The following is an 18,649-nucleotide window of genomic DNA, read 5'->3' as shown; positions in this document are numbered from 1 at the left end:
CCTGGGCACCTGGCGCTGCAGGGCATCTGCTTCCAGCCTCTGCTCTTCCTTCAACTCAGAAGCCAAGTGACCTTCACCACGGGACTATTTGACTTGCGAAACCGGCAGCAGAGAACACTGAGTTCTCCCCAGGCCCGCAGCAGGGAGCTCGACTCGCTCCCACAGGTACGTGTCTGCCCTGTGAGCCCCTGGAGAAAGGGAAGATTTAACAAGAATGTTTAGGTGGTGGCAAACGATGAATCAGGGAGTTTTGAAATTTGGAGACCTGACGTTGAACATATCTAGCTTTAAATCTGGTTCCTCTTTTACATGCAATGTCAAAGCTGGCTATCAGCTGTGAGTCAGCATCTCCGTCTGTGAAATGGGTATACTATTAACTTCCCAGGATTGCTCTGAGGCTCGCTGGAAATAAAAGGGAGTCTGGTTAACTATTATTATTGTTATTGTTTAAATATGAGACATGCATTCTCTCACATATCCTTTAACTCACTTTATTGCCTCTGGAAACCTAATATTACCTCAGCATTCTCACGGCATAGTGGACACACACATACACACACACATGTGCACACACATGCAACGTATGTATGGTCTCATGTTTCTTCAGATTAGTGGAATCTCTTTTTTTCTAGAGATAAATTCTGTACCAATTTTAACATTAGTTTGTTTCCTCGATTAAAAGTGTGGCATAGAGTTTCCGCGCACCTCTCTGGCAGCTGGTCACATGGTGAGGGTGGGGGCAAGGGGGGCCTCTCTAGCCTGCGGCCTGTGTGTCTATGGTCAGGCCCGCAGAGTCCAGCTGCCTCGGACACTGCCTGAGTATATGACATAGCGGCAACCTGGTCCTGGGCACTGATAACGGGAAGCCCCCGCAGCTCCAGACTCCGGGTGGGGATTTCTTCTGATCTGGGGATGGTTACCTCTCGATATGAACCAGTGGCTGAGATTGGTGTCGGTGCCTATGGGATGTATAAGGCCTGGGGTCCCCACAGTGGCCACTTTGTGGCTCTTAAAAGTGTGAGAGTACCCCACGGGATGGGGGTGGAGCCTGCTCTTTCCTTCCCATCCCAATGAGACTCCAAGTCGCCGCCCACGAATGACCTCTCTGGCTCCTGATCAAGCTGCTTAACGGCCATGATCCCAGAGACTCAGAAACAAATCTCGAAACCCAGTGGCTTTTGGCAGAAATGCATTCAGACCCCGCAGTATTACTGTCGCTGGGCCACCCAAGGGGGGAAAAGGGTGTTGTTTCTCTGCCTGCTCCCCCTACACGGCTTGGTGGCTGCCATCCTCCAGAGACCACTGGGCAGTCAGGTTTGGGCTCTCAGTGACGAGACACGCGGGGCCTCATGGGATGTGGTTGGTTCCTCCCTGTCCCAACCACACCCTGAGTTGCCACCCATGAACGGCCTTTCTGGCTCCTGATCAAGCTGCTTAACGGCCATGATCCCAGAGACTCAGGAACATATCTCGGAATCCAGCAGGTTTTGGCAGAAATCCCTCCAGATTTAATTGTTAGAATTTTGGAATTTCAAAATCACGCAGCCACTACTGCAGCCACGTAACACCATGTTATTCATAACCAGCATTAGAAAACAAATTGTCTAGTGTTGCCATTTCAGCAGATCTGAGTGTTGAGGTAAAATCCCAAATAATAATGGTGGGTCTGGTGTCAAAATATTGAATGTGATCAAAGTAGAGAGAAAGAGTAATGTGGAAATCATCTGCCCCACAGGTAGGGGGAGGGTGTGGGATTGGGGTATACTGGAGTTTTTGGTGGTGGAGAATGGGCACTGGTGAAGGTAGGGGTGTTTCATTGTATGACCGAGACTTAGACCCAAAAGCTTTGTAACTGCTCTCACAGTGACTCAATAAATAAAATTATAAAAAATGAAAAAAAAAAAGTAAGGTGGAGTTCCTGCCCAATTCAATCAGCTAAGCTAGTGGCTGAATAAATAGCAGTACTCCTACATTAAAAAAAAAAGTGTGAGGGTCCCCAATGGAGAAGGTGCTGGAGGGGGCCTGCCCATCAGCACCATCCGGGTGGTGGCACTGCTGAGGCGGCTGGAGGCTTTTGAGCATCCCAATGTTGTCCGGTGATGATGGATGTCTGTGCCACTGCCCGGACTGACCGGGAGACCAAAGTGACCCTGGTATTTGAGCATGTGGACCAAGACCAGAGAACTTATCTGGATAAGGCTCCCCGCCACCACCAGGTTTGCCAATGGAGACCATCAAGGATCTGATGTGCCAGTTTCTGAGAGGCCTGGATTTTCTTCATGCCAACTGCACCGTTCATCGAGACCTGAAGTCAGAGAACATTCTGGTGACAAGTAAAGGAACAGTCAAGCTGGCTGACTTTGGCCTGGCGAGAATCTGTCGCAACCGGACGGCATTCACTCCTGTGGTCGTTACACTCTGGTACCACACTCCAGAAGTTCTTCTGCAGTCTGCGTATGCAACACCCGTGGACATGTGGAGTGCTGGCTGTATCTTCGCCGAGATGTTTCGTCGATAGCCTCTCTTCTATGGCAACTCTGAAGCTGGCCAGTTAGGCAAAATCTTTGACCTGATAGCGCTGCCCCCAGAAGAAGACTGCCTCGAGATGTGTCTCTATCCCAAGGAGCCTTTTCTCCCAGAGGGCCCTGCCCAGTGCAGTCGGTGGTACCTGAGATGGAAGGTCTGGAGCACAGCTGCTGCTGGGATGCTTTTAACCCACACAAGCGGATCTCTGCCTTCCGAGCCCTGCAGCACTCTTACCTACAAAATGGAGACGGTAACCTAGAGTGAGCAGAGGAGAGACAGGACCAGAAGCTGTCATTCCCCTTCCTTTGGATCTGAGAGGAGAACCTCTCACTGCGGCCATCTGCCTAAGCTGAGGCTGTGGAATTCCATCACCAACTTTTTCACCAGCTTTTTTTACAGAGAATATTTTGCTGCCTTAATGACATTTCCCACCACTCTTCTTTTAGAGGTGTATCCTTCTGCCCTCTCTTTCCTTTAGATCAGGGGTTGTGCCTTGTTTTCCCTTTTCCTACCTGATATTGGGGTCCTGGGTCATTGGTTAAAAAAATAAAATAAAAAAAAATAAAAAAAGTATTGCATAGGTGGGGCTGGAGCAATAGCACAGCGGGGAGGGTGTTTGCCTTGTTCGCGGCCAATCCGGGTTCGATTCCCAGCATCCCGTATGGTCCCCTGAGCACCGCCAGGAGTAATTCCTGAGTGCATGAGCCAGAAGTAACCCCTGTGCACCGCCGGGTGTGACCCAAGAAGAAAAAAAAAAGTGACAAATTACTGGGCTGAGTGCAGGTGGGAAGAGTGGGTCCAATCCCCAGCACTACGTGTTCCACCAAGCACCATCAGGTGTGGTACTCAAGCAAAAAAGTGTGGCGAATGAAAATATTTCTGTGTGATACTGGTATCCATTCAGAAGTACCAGAAAATAATGGTAATTCTCATTGTAAAGGGCTTGCATCGCTTTGTGGAAATATTTTGTGGAGATGCTGACTTTTAACGCACACAAGCGAATTGTCACTTCACATGGAATTGTCCTCGTTCTTTCAGATTCTAGCTTTTTTTTTTTTTTGATACAATCATTTGAGTCAGGAACTGGTTAACTGGGAATTTTCACTTGAGACTGGAGATCAGCCTAACAGAATGCCAGAATGCCTAACAGAATGCCAGCATGCGTGGGAAGGTGTGACCTTGAGCACTATGGCACCTCACCTACAGGCAAGAGAGGAAGCTGCTCTGACAGCCTGAGGCCCATGCATAGAGAGGAGAGAGCTGAGGGTGGAGGCAGAGCGGGGACTTCAGTCTAGCAGTTCCCCAGGCTCGCGGCTCCATTAACAGCACGTACCTTGCTTTCCAACCAATTGGTTTCCTAAGCAGGGCCACTGAGAGGTCTGACTTAGGTCTCAAAAGAACAATGTGAAGATCATTCACGTTTCAGGGACTCAATAAAAGTTGGTTTATTACATCCAACTTCCAAAGGTAGAAAGAAAAAGGTTGGGGCAGTTCTAGAAGTCCCCTTAGAGCATCGAAAAGGTAGAAAGAAGCAGAAGGAACAAAGAGAGCCTGTGTCTGGTGCTGCTGAGAGGGGCTTGGGGGTGGGCTGGGGGAGCGGCAGCTCTTTTTTTTTTCCAATAAAAGATGCACCATTATTACTTAGAGTTTACCCCCCACCCTCAAATCAGACCTGCTGAAAAAGCATTGTGAAATGATTTGCTTTCAGTGGCAGCTCTTGGGGGGGGGGGGCAGGAAGGGGATGGAGAATGAACCTCCTTCAAATTCAATTTCTTGGGAGAGTATAACATCAACCTAATTAAGGGGTGGGCTAAATAAAGGCCATTCTCAAGGCCGGCCCTTGAAGTCAGCCAGTCTCCGGCCCAAGGATTTCAATTCTTTCAAGCCTTGGGTAACACTGACCAAACCTTACCTCCTGTGGCATCAGTCAAATCAGTGAGGTTTAGGCTCCTCGGCCACTTTCCTCGGGGGGCGTTTCATTCTCAGTTTTGATTGGTGAGGCTTTGGGGAGGGGTCTACCCCTAAGGTTCACCAACCCATTTTGGCAAGACTTTTACACGGGGACTTAAAAAAAAAATCCTTTTAATGGGATCAGAGCCATCTTGGCTGTTATTCAAGCACTTATTTCTAAGGTGCTGGGCATTCTAAAGTACAGAGAGCCAAGCCAAGGGTTATGTTGAGGACAGGCAGTGTCCAGAAGGGAAGAGCCGGCCAGTCCCCACGCTTAAGCAATTCAGCAACAAATTACAATGTGTCCATCACCTTCCAACGTGCCTTCTGACATGTCTCCGCTTGCTCTGGGTTTGTTTTGTTTTCTTGGTTGTAAGCAACACAGAATTATGACTCGGTTTATCAGGCGCATCTGAATCGACTTCCTTCGGGAGGAAGTTCCAACCCCCACCCCGGGCGTTTGGTGGAAGCGATCCGCAGTGCTCCCTTCCACCGCACTGTCGCCCCGGAGGAATCCTGGTGACGCGGTTGGTGTGCCTTGTGTCATTCGTTCAGCGCATCATTTTTTCCCCCCAATCCTTTCTCTGGATACCTGCGTGAGAACTGTCCGGAGAGGCGTCCAGAAGGCGCACTCCCGGGCGCAATCCGCGCTCCCACCCCATCCAGCCAATTTGCAGTTTCCAGCTCGCATCCGACGCCCGGAATACGAGGGCGGGGTCTGAGCGTGGCGGTCGGTCGGTCCCTCGGGGTCCCAGGAGGCGCAGCAGGACGAAGCCGAAGGGGGTCCCCGGGTGCCGCCCCCCTGCGCCCTCCCGCGGGGCGCAGCCCGCACGTCGTCCCCGCCGCGCTCCCGCTCCCCTGCGCGCGCTCGTTCCCAGCCGCGCTCCCGCCGCGCGCACCCGCTCCCCGCGCGCGCTCCCGTCCCGCCGCCGCTCGCGCTCGCCGCTCCCGCGCGCGCGCTCCCGCTCCCCGCCCCGCGGCCCCTCGCGCACGCCGCCGCCGCCGCGGCCCCGCCGGAAGTGCCGCCCTGTCGCCGCGGCCCCGCCCCTTCCGGCGCGCGCCCCGCCCAGGCCCCTCCCCCGCCGCCGCTCTGTCAGCCGCTCCCGCTCCCCGCCGCCGCCCGCCGCCCGCCCGCCCGCCCGCACCTGAGCTCACGCACCTGCCGCGGCCGCCGCCCGCCGCGCCCCCCCCCGGCCCGGCCCGCAGGCCCCGGCCCGGCCGCGGCCCCTCGCGGCTGCGTCACCGCCGCCCCCCCCAACATGGACACCGCCGAGGAAGGTGAGCGGCGCCCGCGCCCGGCCCGCGGCCTCGGCCCCTGCCCGCCGCCCGCCCGGGCCGCCGGCCGTTGGCCCCCGCGGGCCCGGCGCCGAAGGTCACCCGCCGCGCCCCCGCCCTGCCCGCCGTGCCCGCCGCGCGCGCCCGGAGCGGGGGCCGGGCGCGGGGTGCGGGGCGCGGGGTCCGGGTTCCGGGGAGCGGGGCCCAGGCGCGGGGCGCAGGGAGCGGGGCCTGGGGCCCACGGCTGGGCCCGGGCTGCGGGAGCAGGCCCCGGGGTGCGGGGCGCGGGGGTCCAGCTGCCTGCCCGCCCCCCATCCCCCCGCGCACCCCCGCGCCTCCCCCACCTCCCGCCCAAACTGCTTTCCCGACTTCAGGGCTTGGGCGGCGAGGGGACCTACGCGGGCGGCGGCGGCGGCCGGCCCGGTCCCCCCTCCCGGGCCCGGGCGGGAAGAGGGTCGCGCGACGCGGCCGCGGGGGACGGGGCGCTGGCGCCTTCTTTTGTTTGGGTGGCGGGCGGCGGCGTGTGGGGGCGCGCGCCCGCCTTTGGGGCTTCCCCCCGCCGCGCGGTGGGCCGGCGGTGTCTGCCGGGACCCCCGGGAAGGTGGCAGGTGGGCCGCGTGGTCTGGGTCCGGCGTCGGCCCTGGCAGGTCCCCGGGGAGGGGGTGGCGCGGGGTGGGCCCCCGCGGGGAGCACTTTGCTGCGGGGCCCGCCGAAGGGGCTCCACCTGCACCTTCGTGGACTCCATCCCGGCCTCTTTGGAGGAGGGGGCGGGCACCACCGGGGTTCTCGGGGGAACTCAGGTCTCTAACTCCCCCGAGCTGGGCCAAACCTGGCCCGGGGTCTCGGGAGCTGCAGAGGGCCGGGCAGCGCCCCCCTTGGAGTCCCGGGGGCTCGAGGAGGGGGTGGGGTGCTGTCGGAGCGGTTCCCAGGGATCCACACCCTGGTGGCAGCTTGGGCTGCGGGCGCCGTGGACCCGAGGCCCGCACCCCGCAGGCCCGTGCGCCCTGATTCCAGCCCACGCGGTGGTTTAGGGGAGCGTGCTGGTCGCGGCCTGTGGGGGACTGGGGCGCTGCCTGGCCCCGCCGAGCTGGACCCGGGAGAAACGTTCCCCGGTCTTCCAGCGCGTAACCCTTCTCCCTCGCAAAGTTACCGTCGGGGATAAAGGAAACATAGTTGCCAGTGCGAGCGGCCCCTGCTCCCGCGAGTAACGCGCACCCGGGGCTGGCGCGTGGCGGGGTCTGGCCCGGCAGCGCACCTGGCGCGTTCTAGGCGCGGCGTGCTGGAAGGGGCATCACTGCCCGCAGTCACGAGAAGCAGATGCTTCCCTGACCACAGGGCCCAGCCGCAGCAGGCAGCGAGGCACGGTTCGCCGAGGTCTGGCGGGCTCCGTGATGAGTGTAGATGGTTTACAGTAGACACCCAGTAGCCCTCGCTGAAGCAACTTAGCCCTGTCATGTCTTTTACTGGGTAATGATTGATTTGCCGAGACTTTGTTTTGCATCAGGTGTTTATGAAATGATTAGTCAGGAAATGAAAGTGAATTTTTAAGGCTTCTCATACTTTTTTTTTTTTGGTAAAATTCAGCGTTAGAAGTGGTCTGAAGTTTTCAAGATTGTCTTGGGAAAATCCTGGAAGGAAAGAGGTTTTCCTATAGAATGAAGATGCCAGAATTTTGGGGAACGTTTATGTACTCAGTTACTAACTGTATTTTGGAGCTACACCAGGCTGTGCTCAGGGATCACTCCTGGTTCTGTGCTCAGGGATCCCAGGAATGAGCCCTGCTTGGCCGAGCAAGCCCAAGATCCTCCCGGCTGCACTATGGCTGAGAGACCTCTTACTAAGACAGTTATTAAAGGCCCCACTCCCTTTCTCTCCCCTTCTTTCTTCCTCTCCCAGCTCATTGCTCGGGACTTGCTCTGAGGATCAAACCTGGAGTTTCTCCTTGCAAAGAATGTGCTCCAGGGGTTTGAGCTGCCTCCTGAGCCCCAAGTGCTGATTTATTGGGAAAAAAATGCGATTGGTGTTTCATCTGATTGCGAAAGAGATAGTTTTTATGTAGGATGCATGGAAAATATGGCTAAACAAAATTAAAACCAAACTTTAGTCATGTACTGTTGTTAAAAGCACAGTGATGGTTACTTTCCTATTTTTAAAAATATTTATCTGAATAGATTAAGAATGTCACTAAAATACCATCAGGCAAACTGAGTGTGTTTTAAAATAGCATGTTGCTATAAAGTACCTCTATTTTAAAAATAGCATCTTGCTTTTCTCTAATGGTACCATATATGATTTTTTAATACAGTTTTCAGTATTTTTAATTGATAGTAAACAGTACAGTAAACAGTTGCTGGAAAATTGCTTATCTGCCAGATGGATGTTGGCTTTTCATATTGTTTCTTATATTGTAAAGCTTTATGGGGTGGGGAGGAGTGATGGGGAAGGGACCTCTGTGAGAGAGCCCTCGTCACTGGAGGCGGATGAGCTGAGAGGCGGTAGAGGTACTGTGATGCGTATGGGTGACAGTATGGTAAACCACTGTGCCTGTCAGTGACGGTTTAGTAAACCACTGTGCTTCATAGGAAAAAGAAAAAAAGAAAAACCTGCCTGCTGTAGTGGTAGGCTGCCGGGGCAGAGACTGGGAACACTGGTGGGAGAAGTGGACATTGGTGAAGGGATCGGCGTCGGAACATTGAACACCTGAAACTCAGTCATGAATAGCTATGATTTATGGTGATCCAATTTTTTTTTTTAAATAAAGCTCTAAATTACTCAGTGCATTAACTGTGTGTGTATGTGTGTGTGTGTGTGTGTGTGTGTGTGTGTGTGTGTGTGTGTGAAATTAACAGATGTATAATCCATCCTCAATACAGAGGATGGATGAGTAATTTTGGTGAGGGGAGGGTCCACACTCAGCATTGCTTAGGAACTGCTGCCTTGCTCAGGGACTGTGTGGTGCCAGGGATTGCCCCCGCGGCCCCCACCTGCAGGGCACATGCTCCATCCCGAGAATCATTCTTTCTGGTTTTTTGTTTGTTTGGTGGTTTGTGTGGGTGCGCGTAAGTTTTATAAGCTGTGGGCCATCAGATTTTTAAACTCCAAAACTAGAGGAGACCTTAGATGTGCAGCGTCTTCATTTTAGAGTTTTGGAGTCTGCTCCTGCAGTGCAGTGTTCAGTTTCAGGAAGAAGAGTATTCCCTGCGCGAGGATATTATATGACATTAAAAAGGAAAGGCACTGCACTGTTGGGGCAGATGTGCAGACAAATATTGATGCAGGGAAGATGGATCATCAGGACACGGAACGCTCGCACAGTGCAGGGCCTTCAGGCCGCTGACGAGAGCTGGGCTTTCTCCTTTTCCCAGCTGACTCAGTGGCTGCTCAGACTAGCAGAGCCTAATGCAAAACCTTATTAGTTCTTTTTATGTAATGCTAAAGCAATTGTTCTTGATCTGAATATGAAACATTCGTTGAGAAAATATGACATTGAAGTATATTGCAATTGTTCATGGCAGAAACCCAAGGTGACATGAATTTGTCAGAACAAAACTCGTCCCTGTTTTTATAGACTCACATGGTCTTTCATCTGTGCTCCCAGACATGTCTGGCTCATTCTTCCTCAGATCAGCTTTCAGCGCTGGCAGCTCCTGGCCGGGCATCCATGCACTTACTTGACAAATGTTTATTGAGCACCTGTTACAAGCCAGATGCTATTTTATGCACTTGGGTGAGGCAGGACTAAAAAAGTAGACAAAAATCCTTTTCTTAGCGCTTACATTTTTTGTTTTTGGCTTGTGGAAAAGGGAGGGCAGAGAATAAACGTGGTGCATAAGTGTCACGCAGAAGTAGTAAATCAGGAGGGAATAAGGAGTGCCGGAGCCTGAGGACAGGGTGGGAGTTTTAAACGTGGCCGATAGGAGGCCTCCAGGGAAGGAGCGGGGCAGTGGGCTGGACTTGCAGGGCCCTGTGGGCAGAGGCAGGGCCAGTGCGGAGTCTCCTAAGAAGGCAGTATGCCAGGAAAGCTGAAGAAATTACCAGGAGGGTCGGGAAACGGTACAGCGGGTAAGGCACTTGCCTCCCCTGCGGCTGGCCGGGGTCGCTCCCTGGCATCCCACATGGACCCCTGAGTGCAGAGCCAGGACTAAATCCCGAGCCCCACTAGATGTGACCCCGAAAGAAAAAGCCAGAAATCCAGTAGGCCATTGATGCGACAGTAGAGCGGATGGGCTAGGCGAGGAGCAGGGACCGTGAGACAGACACGATCCTTTGGGCAGTCGGGAGTGTGGAGGCGCGTAGGTGTGGGGGCCTCGCTCTTGGGACCTGACTGGGACGAGGCTTTGGCAGAGTGCCATCAACAGTATTTTCTTGCCATGCTTTCGCCAGCTCACTCACGGAATATCTCTTTCCTGATCTAAAATTCAGCATTCTGGAAGCTGGAATCTGACAGCCCACCAGCCATTATCTGCTGGTGATCTAGGTCGGGTATCTGGGCAGGGGTAGGGACAATAGCGAGCGAATAAAGATGGCAAGGCTGGGGAGACAGCACCGAGGGCTGAAGCGTAGGCTCGGCCTGCACAGCCTCTGAGCTTGCTTCTCAGCCCTGCTGGGCGCCAGGAAGCCCGGCAGCACTGCAGGAGGGCTGGCGCACCCAGCCAGCAGCCCCCCAGGAGGGGCCCGGAATCCTTAAGCACTGTGACAGACGATCGTGCCAGAGGTACACAATTTGTGGTTACAAAACAGAACTAAGACCTGGGCTTGTAGCGTAGCGCGTACGGTTGAATGACATCGTATCATTCATTTGGGAGTGCTAAGATCTTTGACGTTCTCACCACAAGAATAAAAGTTGTGAACGGGAGAGATAATGTAGTCTTGGTGGTTTTATTTTGGGGCCACACCCAGTGGTGCCAAGGGGTTGCTGAGGTTAGTCGAGGCTCTGCTCTTAGGAATCACTCCTGGCCATTCTCAGGGGCTGGAAGTGGAACCTGGGTGGGCCGGGTGCAGGGCAGGCGGGAGATGGTACGATCTTAGGTGCCGGTCTTGTATGTGGGTCAGCCCAGTCTCGGTCCCCGGCATCGCTCAAGGTCCCTGAGCACTGCCAGGGATGACTCCTAGACACTCCCCCTCCCTCCACTCCCGGAAGAGATTGTAACTGTGTGGTGATGGGTTTCATCTGATTCACTGTGATCATTTCACTACGTACATAAATTGGTAGTAAATCATGGTAACTAGACTTGAGACTAATGTTACCTGTCAGTGTTTCCTTTAAAAGCGGCATGGCCGGCCTGTCCATGCATAGTGTCTGCTGTCTTGCCTGAGAGTCTGCCTGTAGGGGACACTGCCGGTGGGTGATGCTGTTTGAGTTCTACTCACTCAGTAATACTTGCAGTGTATTCCATGTAGGATGGAGAGAACATATCCTTCACATATAAAATGTATGTTGTATGTGCGGGGGCACAGACCCCTCCCTCTCCTGGCTGTTCTTGGCCTGGTCTGGTCCCTGAGCACTGCCAGGGAGCACTCCTGAGCTTGTGCCCAGTGGTACTCAGGCTGCCAGGTGCTTGTGGCGGGCCATGCCAGGGATTGACTCAGAGTCTCCCACATACACCATGCGTGCTCTCTCTTGAACTATTTCCCTGGTGCCTGGGAAGACCCCCAAGGAACAGCCTCACTCTGATAGTCCAGAATGTTGTTGCAGTGGGCTGGGCGGGATGTGTATATCGGAGTGGAAAATAGCGCGTGGGGATGGAAAGACCGAGGAAGAAGAAACAGGTCAGGGTCAGCTACTTAGTGACCAGGCAGGATGGGAAGCAAAGCTTCAGGATCTCTGTTGGTGTCTCATCAACAGTGAATGGGGGAAGATGAATTCAGTTTGGTACTCCTTGAGAGAGCACTGCAGACTGGGAGCTTAAGCAACAAAGCAGATGTTCTGTCAGGCCTCTGAGACCACGGTGTGGGCAGGACGTATTTCTGGGAGGTTCGCCTTCTCAGCCTGCGGGTTGTTGTTGTCTTGTCTTCACTTGCCGTTTTTCTCTGCGTGTCTGTGAGCGGATTGCCATGCTGAACCAGATTCCCACAGTCACCTCATTTTTAACTCAGTGACCTGTTTATTATTTGTTTTTTTGGGACATACCTGGCTGTGCTCAGGACTTATTCCTGGCCCTGTGTTTGGGAATCACTCCTGTAGGGCCCCGGGATCATACCTGGTGCCAGGTGGGCCCCCCGTGCAAGGCGAGTGCTTCCGTTCTCTGGCTCGTGTAGTTTGGCTACACCTGACATTGCTCAGGGCTTATTCCTGGCTTGGTGCTTGAGGGTTCCTGGGGGGAGAACCATGTGGTGCTGGGGATTGAACCCCAGTCCCTGCACACAAAGCATGTGTTCCAGTCCTTTGAGCATTCTCTCCATGAGCTTTGAAAAAATCTTATCTCCAAAGACCATGTTGTCATTTTGAGAACTTTAACGTTCGGGTTTGGGTGTGGCCAGAGTCCCTGAGTTCCATCTCTGTCACTGCATACCTCTCCTCACCTCACTCTGCCAAGTGTGGCCCCGGGGACCCCAGTATTCTCGGCCCCACAGCCTCCAGCAGCCCCCAGCAGTGGGGCTGGGCTGAGCATGAATCGCCAGCCCCGTATCAGTTTCTGGTATTTCAGGGCGGGCCCAGCCTCCCTCCTGCAGCTGCTGGGACTCCAGGGAGAGGCCCCAGCTACTGCTAGCGCTTCTAGACGTGGCTGCAAATAAAAATAGAAAAATAAACGTTAAGGACCAAAGTGACTTTTGTTATGTGTTTACTGTATTAAAAGTGAAAACAGCTTTAAACTCAGTACGTGGTAATAAAAATAATTTTATGACAAGTGTATTTTGGAAGACAAACTACGAAGAGTATTTCTGGGCATTTAGAAATTGAAGACTCATCTCTGCCTCAGTAGTTATTGTTTCCCTGTGTTTTGGTTAGAGTATATGAATATGGGCCTCCCAAAGTTTCAAAAGGGACTTGTCTTTTCCAAGAATTTTGTAGTTCTTTTTGTGCTTTTCCGAGAATTTTATCGTTCTTTTTGTTTGTTTTCGGGGGGTTGGCACAGCCAGATGTTCTCAGGACTGATTCTTGGCTCTGCGCTCAGGGATCACTCTGAGCATGGCTTGGCTGACCGTCTGGGGTGCTGGCATCGAATTTGGGCTGGCCACCTGCTGTACTGTTTTGGTCCCTACCCTTTTTAAGTATTTAAAATAGAAACCCATGTGGCCTCTGAACATATTCTTTCATTTATTTGGGACTGGGGGCCACATCTAGCGGTGCTCAGGGCTGTTCCTGGGTTTGTGCTCGAGTCACTCCTGGGGGTGCTGAGGGGACCACTAGTGGTCCTGGAGACTGAAGTGGGACCCGCTAGGAGCAGGCACTTTGCTCCCCCATATTTCTCTCGCTGTGATCTTCGCCCTTTCATCCATTAGGGTTCTTCAACAGAACTTACTATGCATGGCAAAAAGGCTTTTTGGGAAGAGGGGTACACCTAGATGCTCAGGGGTTACTCCTAGCTCTGTGCTCAGGAGTAGAATCCCATTTGGTCCCCTGGCAATTCTCTGGGACCCTGTGGGATGCTCAGGAATCACGCGTGGCAGTCCTCTGCGGACGAGATGGGAATGCCAGGGATCAGGCCTGGGTCGGCAGTGTGCAAGGCATATGCTTTGCCCGCTTGCTATATCTGCAGCCCCCGTGGTAAAAAAAAAGTTTTATATCACAAAACGCATCAATCTTTGCATATGTTTTGAAGTTCTATTTTATAAAATTTCAAGTATTCATAAACAAGAACAATATAGTCAACCAGAGTATGAATTCAGTAGGTAGAAGTGTGTGGCCAGTAACTCTTTTTTTCCATTGCTACCTTTGTTGTCTTGTTGCTTGACTCATATTTTCAGAGGGAACCTCTAAAAATACAACCACAGTGTGACTATCGTAGTATGTATTGGCTTTGTTCTCTGGTTTTTATAATGGCTGTCAGTAACTCTGCCTGTGAGTTTGATGATTTGCTCTTCGGTGTTTCTTTGTAGTTCCTTCTGCTTTAGGATATCGCCTACTAGATGTGTGATTATGTTAACCGTCTTAAAGTCCCTGAAACATTTCTGTGGCTATGCTTTATTAATAGGTTTGAGAGGTTTTTTTGATTTACAGGTTGCCTGTTTTCCACTTTGATACAGTTTTTGTTTTGTTTTATTCTTGTGCCAGATCACTGGTGCTCAGGACTTACTCCTGACTCTGCACAGGGATCATGGCTGGCAGTGCCTGGGGGACCCTACGGGGTGCGGGGGTGTTGAGCCTGCAGTGTGCAAGGCAAGTGCAGTCCCCAGAGTGTGCTGTCGCTTTGGCTCCATTTAAGTGCGACTTTAATAACCACGTAGGAAGGTTTCTTGGCAGGGGCGAGGACGCTGGCTCAGTGGTAGAGGCCTGGCATGACTGAAACCTGGAACCCCAAAACCAAAACCAACCCCCCCCCCCAGACAACAAGGGCTGGGGGCAGAGAGACTGTGCAGGTGGGTAAGGTACTTGCCTGGAGTGTGGCTCAGTCCTGGTTCCACCCCTGCTACTGCAGATGGTCTCCTGAGCACTGTCGGGATGACCTCTGAGCACGGAGGGTGTGACCCAGAGTCGCAGCGAGCAAACCAGAAATGGTGCAGGAAAGGTTTCCATGGTCTGCAAGGGATGAGAAGAGAGAAGTCTCTGCCAGTGGCAGGTCTGCAGGTGCAGGGAGCCACCGACCGCCCACTGTGCTGGGCCTGTGTGCAGGGCGGGCACCGTCTGCAGGCGTGGGAGGGCCGGACGGAGGACACTGCGTTCCCGAAGGAGTTGAATGTTCTTTTCCCATCGTCTTTTTTCTTTTTGTCTTTTGATGGGGGCAGGCGTGGGGCCTAGAGATTAGCAGTACGGACGCTGCAGGTGGCTCGCCCCAGGCCTCAGCACCCTCTCTGCTCACAGAGGAGCTGTGGGCGCCAGTGCAGTGACCTTCATCTCTTGTGGTCCTCCCTGGTCGGGCTTCAGGCACATTGTTCCCACACCAGCCTCACCACCAGGCCTTTTTCTTTTTGCATTGGACACACAGAGCGCGCGCGCACACACACGCACATCACACCACACACACACACACACGCACATTTTTTTTCCTGCCAGAAAGGTCAAGGTCAAGTATGCAGTCCTATGCGTGCTCTCTCTGTCTCTCCCTCTCTCTCTCTTTATACGTATAGATAGATAGATAAATAGATGTAGATATATGGGTTTCTTTGGGGGTGTTTTTTCTCTTGCTTTTTTGTCAGACCTGGTGGTAGTCAGGGCTCATTTGTGGCTCTGCATTCATGGATCTCTGCTGGCAGGCTTAGGGGGGACCATATGGCGTGTTGAAGATCGAACCTAGGTTGGCGACGTGCAAAGCAAACACCCTACCCTGTGCTATCACTCTGGCCCTAAGTGCTAAATTTTTTAAAATAAAAATCCCAAGCAACCAAAGGAGTTGCTCCTTTTGGAAGAAGGTTTGGCAGCAGTATCATACCATCCTACTGAAGATCTTATTTTAAAATACACATTATTGGAGAGAAACTGGAGACACTGGTGCTGGGAAGTGTACATTGGTGGAGGGATGGGTGTTGGGACACTGTCTGGTTGAAACTTAATCATGAACAGCTTTGTAAGGCTCTACCTCACAGTGATTCAATAATTCCACTGCCCACTGTCCTCCCATTGTTCATCGATTTGCTCGAGTGGACCCAGTAACGTCTCCATCGTGAGACTTGTTACTGTGTTTGGCATATCGAATACGTCATGGGTAGCTTGCCAGGCTTTGCCGTGCAGACGAGATAGTCTTGGAAGCTTGCTGGGTTCTCCGAGAGGGGCGGAGGAATTGAACCTGGCTCAGTCGGGTTGGCCGTGTGCAAGGCAGACACCCTACCGCTGTGCTATCGAAAATCTTAAAAAGTTCATAAAAATAGATTGTTTTAAAATAGTAGATGCTCTTGGGAGCCATGTGGACAGCAGGTATGAGCCGGGAGTGTGGGGGCGACTAAAACCTCATGGGAAGGGGGGCGTTCCGGTCCGTCCTTCACGCCCTACCGAGGTCACCAATTGCCCCCCATGAGCGGCTCTCCAGCACGGCCACAGCCCCAGAAGCACAAGGGCTTAATGCAGAACCCAGCAGCTTAGAGCAGAAAAGTGAAAGGACTATGCGTTAATCCAGGCAATCATTTCTGCCCAGAGGGGAAAGGGTGTTGCTCCCTTCCGCCCTCCTCCCTCTGGAAAGAAAGATGGCGGCCACATGGGAGCCTTGTGGACAGCAGGTATGAGCCGGGGGTGTGGGGGCGACTAAAACCTCATGGGAAGGGGGGCGTTCTGGTCCGTCCTTCACGCCCTACCGAGGTCACCAGTTGCCCCCCGCGAGCGGCTCTCCAGCACGGCCACGGCCCCAGAAGCACAAGGACTTAATGCAGAACCCAGCAGCTTGGAGCAGAAAAGTGAACGGACTATGCATTGATCCAGGCCATCAAGTCTGCCGGAGGGGAAAGGGTGTTGCCCCATTCGCCCTCTCCTCTCTGGAAAGAAAGATGGCGGCCACATGGGAGCCTTGTGGACAGCAGGTATGAGCCGGGAGTGTGGGGGCGACTAAAACCTCATGGGAAGGGGGGCGTTTCGGTCCGCCCTTCACGCCCTACCGAGGCCACCGGTTGCCCCCCGCGAGCGGCTCTCCAGCACGGCCAGGACTCCAGAACACAGAAACCAATTTCTTAACTATCTGACTTTCAGTAGAAATACTTCCAGGGTCAATAGGTAAAATAGCAGAAATCCAAAACCAACATTTAATTCTTGAACCCAGCCGTAGAAAGCAAATCACTTCACAATGCTTTTTCAGCATGTCTGATTGGGGGGGGGGGGGTAAACTCTAAATAATAGTGGTGAATCTTTTATTGAAACAATGAATCTAATCAAAGCAGATAGAGTGTTAACTAGAATTCATCTGCCTCACAGGGACGGGGAGGGGTGGGGGTGGGGTTTTATTGGGGTTCTTCATGGTAAAAAATAAGTATTGGTAAAGGGAAATGTGTTTGATATTTGCATGACTGAGACATAAACCTGAAAGCTTTGTAACCTTTCCCACAGTGATTCAATAAATAAATTAAAAAAAAAATAGTAGATGCTCTGTGAGAACTAAACACCTATAACTTATAGTTTAATAATAATTTAAAAAAGTTGGAAATTGATAGCATTCAGCTAAATGTTTATAGCACCCGTTTCCCTAGATTAGGAGAATTCCAGAAATTATGGTGTGTATGCGTTCTGCCTCCAAGGAAGGATTTTTTTTTCCTATCAGCGCTCATCATTTTTAAAAATTGCTTTTCACTATTTTTTTTAATTAAGGTGCCATGAGTTTAAAAGTTACTCTTAGTTGAGTTTTGGGTATTTTGCGTTCCAGCATCAGTCCCGCCACCAGTGTCACCTTTCCCCACCGAAGATGCTGTTTTAAACTTCTCCCTACTCAGTCTCAGAGCAGGGACTTCTTTTACATAATTTTTTTTGGGGTCCCACCTGGGCTGACACCTGGCTGTGCACAGGGATCACTCCTGGCGGGGCTCAGGGGACCATCAGCGCCCTGCTCTGTTTGTGTGCGCTTTGCTCGTGCCTTCTGTGGAGAGGGGTGCCCTTCCCGTTCCTCCACCAGCCTCCAGACCATCTGATGCCCGTGGAGAGAGATGGGAAGAAGTGATGCGGGGGGGGGGGGGGGGGGGGAGGGGGCGGCGGGAGGGGGGAGGTGCCCTCCAGCTAGTCACAGCTGCATCCAGACCCGGGTCCCGACCATTGTGCGTGCCTGGGTAACTTACCCAGTTGGTCCCCTGCCGCAGGCTGGCAATGTGTGCCCCCAGGCTCCCCTGCACCATGCGCCATCGCACCATCTTGGCGATGCAGTAATGTCCGTGGTATGGCCCCAGAGAGCAGCATCCTGCAGGTGACCGTTTCCTGGATGCAGCCCCCTGCTGTGTCCACGCATAGTCACTGCCACATAGACCCCCTCCCTGGGTGCGCCCATCGGTCCTTAAGGTCCTTAAGGCGCTTCCACCCTGGCTCCCACCAACCCGGGAAGCCCCACAGGGCGCTTCCCTCCTCACCCCCAGAACAGACGTCCCTAGGAGCCTGTGGACATCACAGCCGATGAGAGCCCCCGCCTGGCCCGGTCTCTGCCTGGGGTGTGTTTCTGGCTCTGTTGAGTGTCTCTGGGCTGGTGTGTGCGGTCAGAGAAAGTTGAGACTCACACCGGGCAGACGCTGCCAGGATACTGCTGCTGGGAGTCACGGAATGGAATCAGGGTTCTGTTTTGTTTGATCTGGAACTTTGCAGAGAGGTGATTAGACGGGTGGAGGGCGGGCCTGAACTCACCAGCTCTAGCTTTGCCAAGGATGTTTTCGTTCATCAAGGCTGAAGGTGAGGGCGGGTCTGAATTGGCCTACGAACCTGAGTTCATCCATCCAGATCACGCTGGAAGAGATTCAGTGTGTCTGTGACTGACCCTGGCGATGCTGCCCACAGTAACTTTCCCGGCCAGTGGCTGGCGAGGCTGGCCCTGTGCACAGCTGAGGATCTGCTGTGCTGTCGTGTCGTCCGCTCCCCCCGCCCCGCGCACAGGGTGGCACGTGGAGAGCTTGGCCGTGGGTGGATCGCTGTCGGTCCGCCCAGAGCCGGGGGACACCAGCAGTGTGTGCCGTCTGCCTGAGTGCAGGCTGTGTGCTCACTTTGCAGAGCTGGCCGCAGGCTGTTAGGCCCGGGGGGTGGCAGGGCCCAGTGGCGCTCGTTTCCCCATCAGGGGGCTCACAGAGGGAGCAGAAGCCCGGGTGAGGCCCTGCCCGTGTGCTGTGTGCTGCAGAGAAGCCGCCTCTC

At 53.4% G+C, this 18,649-nt stretch overlaps 1 protein-coding gene and 1 pseudogene across 1 annotated transcript in view; both read left to right on the top strand.

Annotated features, from left to right (window-relative positions):
• The first annotated feature begins 912 nt into the window (after positions 1–912).
• On the top strand, positions 913–2,790 carry LOC130018363 (cyclin-dependent kinase 4-like; annotated as a pseudogene).
• Positions 2,791–5,649: 2,859 nt separating this feature from the next.
• Positions 5,650–18,649, top strand: part of MARCHF6 (membrane associated ring-CH-type finger 6) — a 61,545-nt gene continuing 48,545 nt past the window's right edge. Inside the window, exon 1 of the mRNA XM_056109048.1 lies at positions 5,650–5,754. Coding sequence (XP_055965023.1) covers positions 5,736–5,754 — 19 coding nt within the window. The 5' untranslated portion in view covers positions 5,650–5,735. The remainder of the gene's footprint in view (positions 5,755–18,649) is intronic.

Source organism: Sorex fumeus, unplaced genomic scaffold (assembly GCF_029834395.1).
Source record: "Sorex fumeus unplaced genomic scaffold, SorFum_2.1 ptg000264l, whole genome shotgun sequence".
In the NCBI taxonomy this organism is placed as follows: Eukaryota; Metazoa; Chordata; class Mammalia; order Eulipotyphla; family Soricidae; genus Sorex; species Sorex fumeus.
Note: the sequence above shows the minus strand (reverse complement) of the source record. Positions and strands in the feature narration are given on the sequence as shown.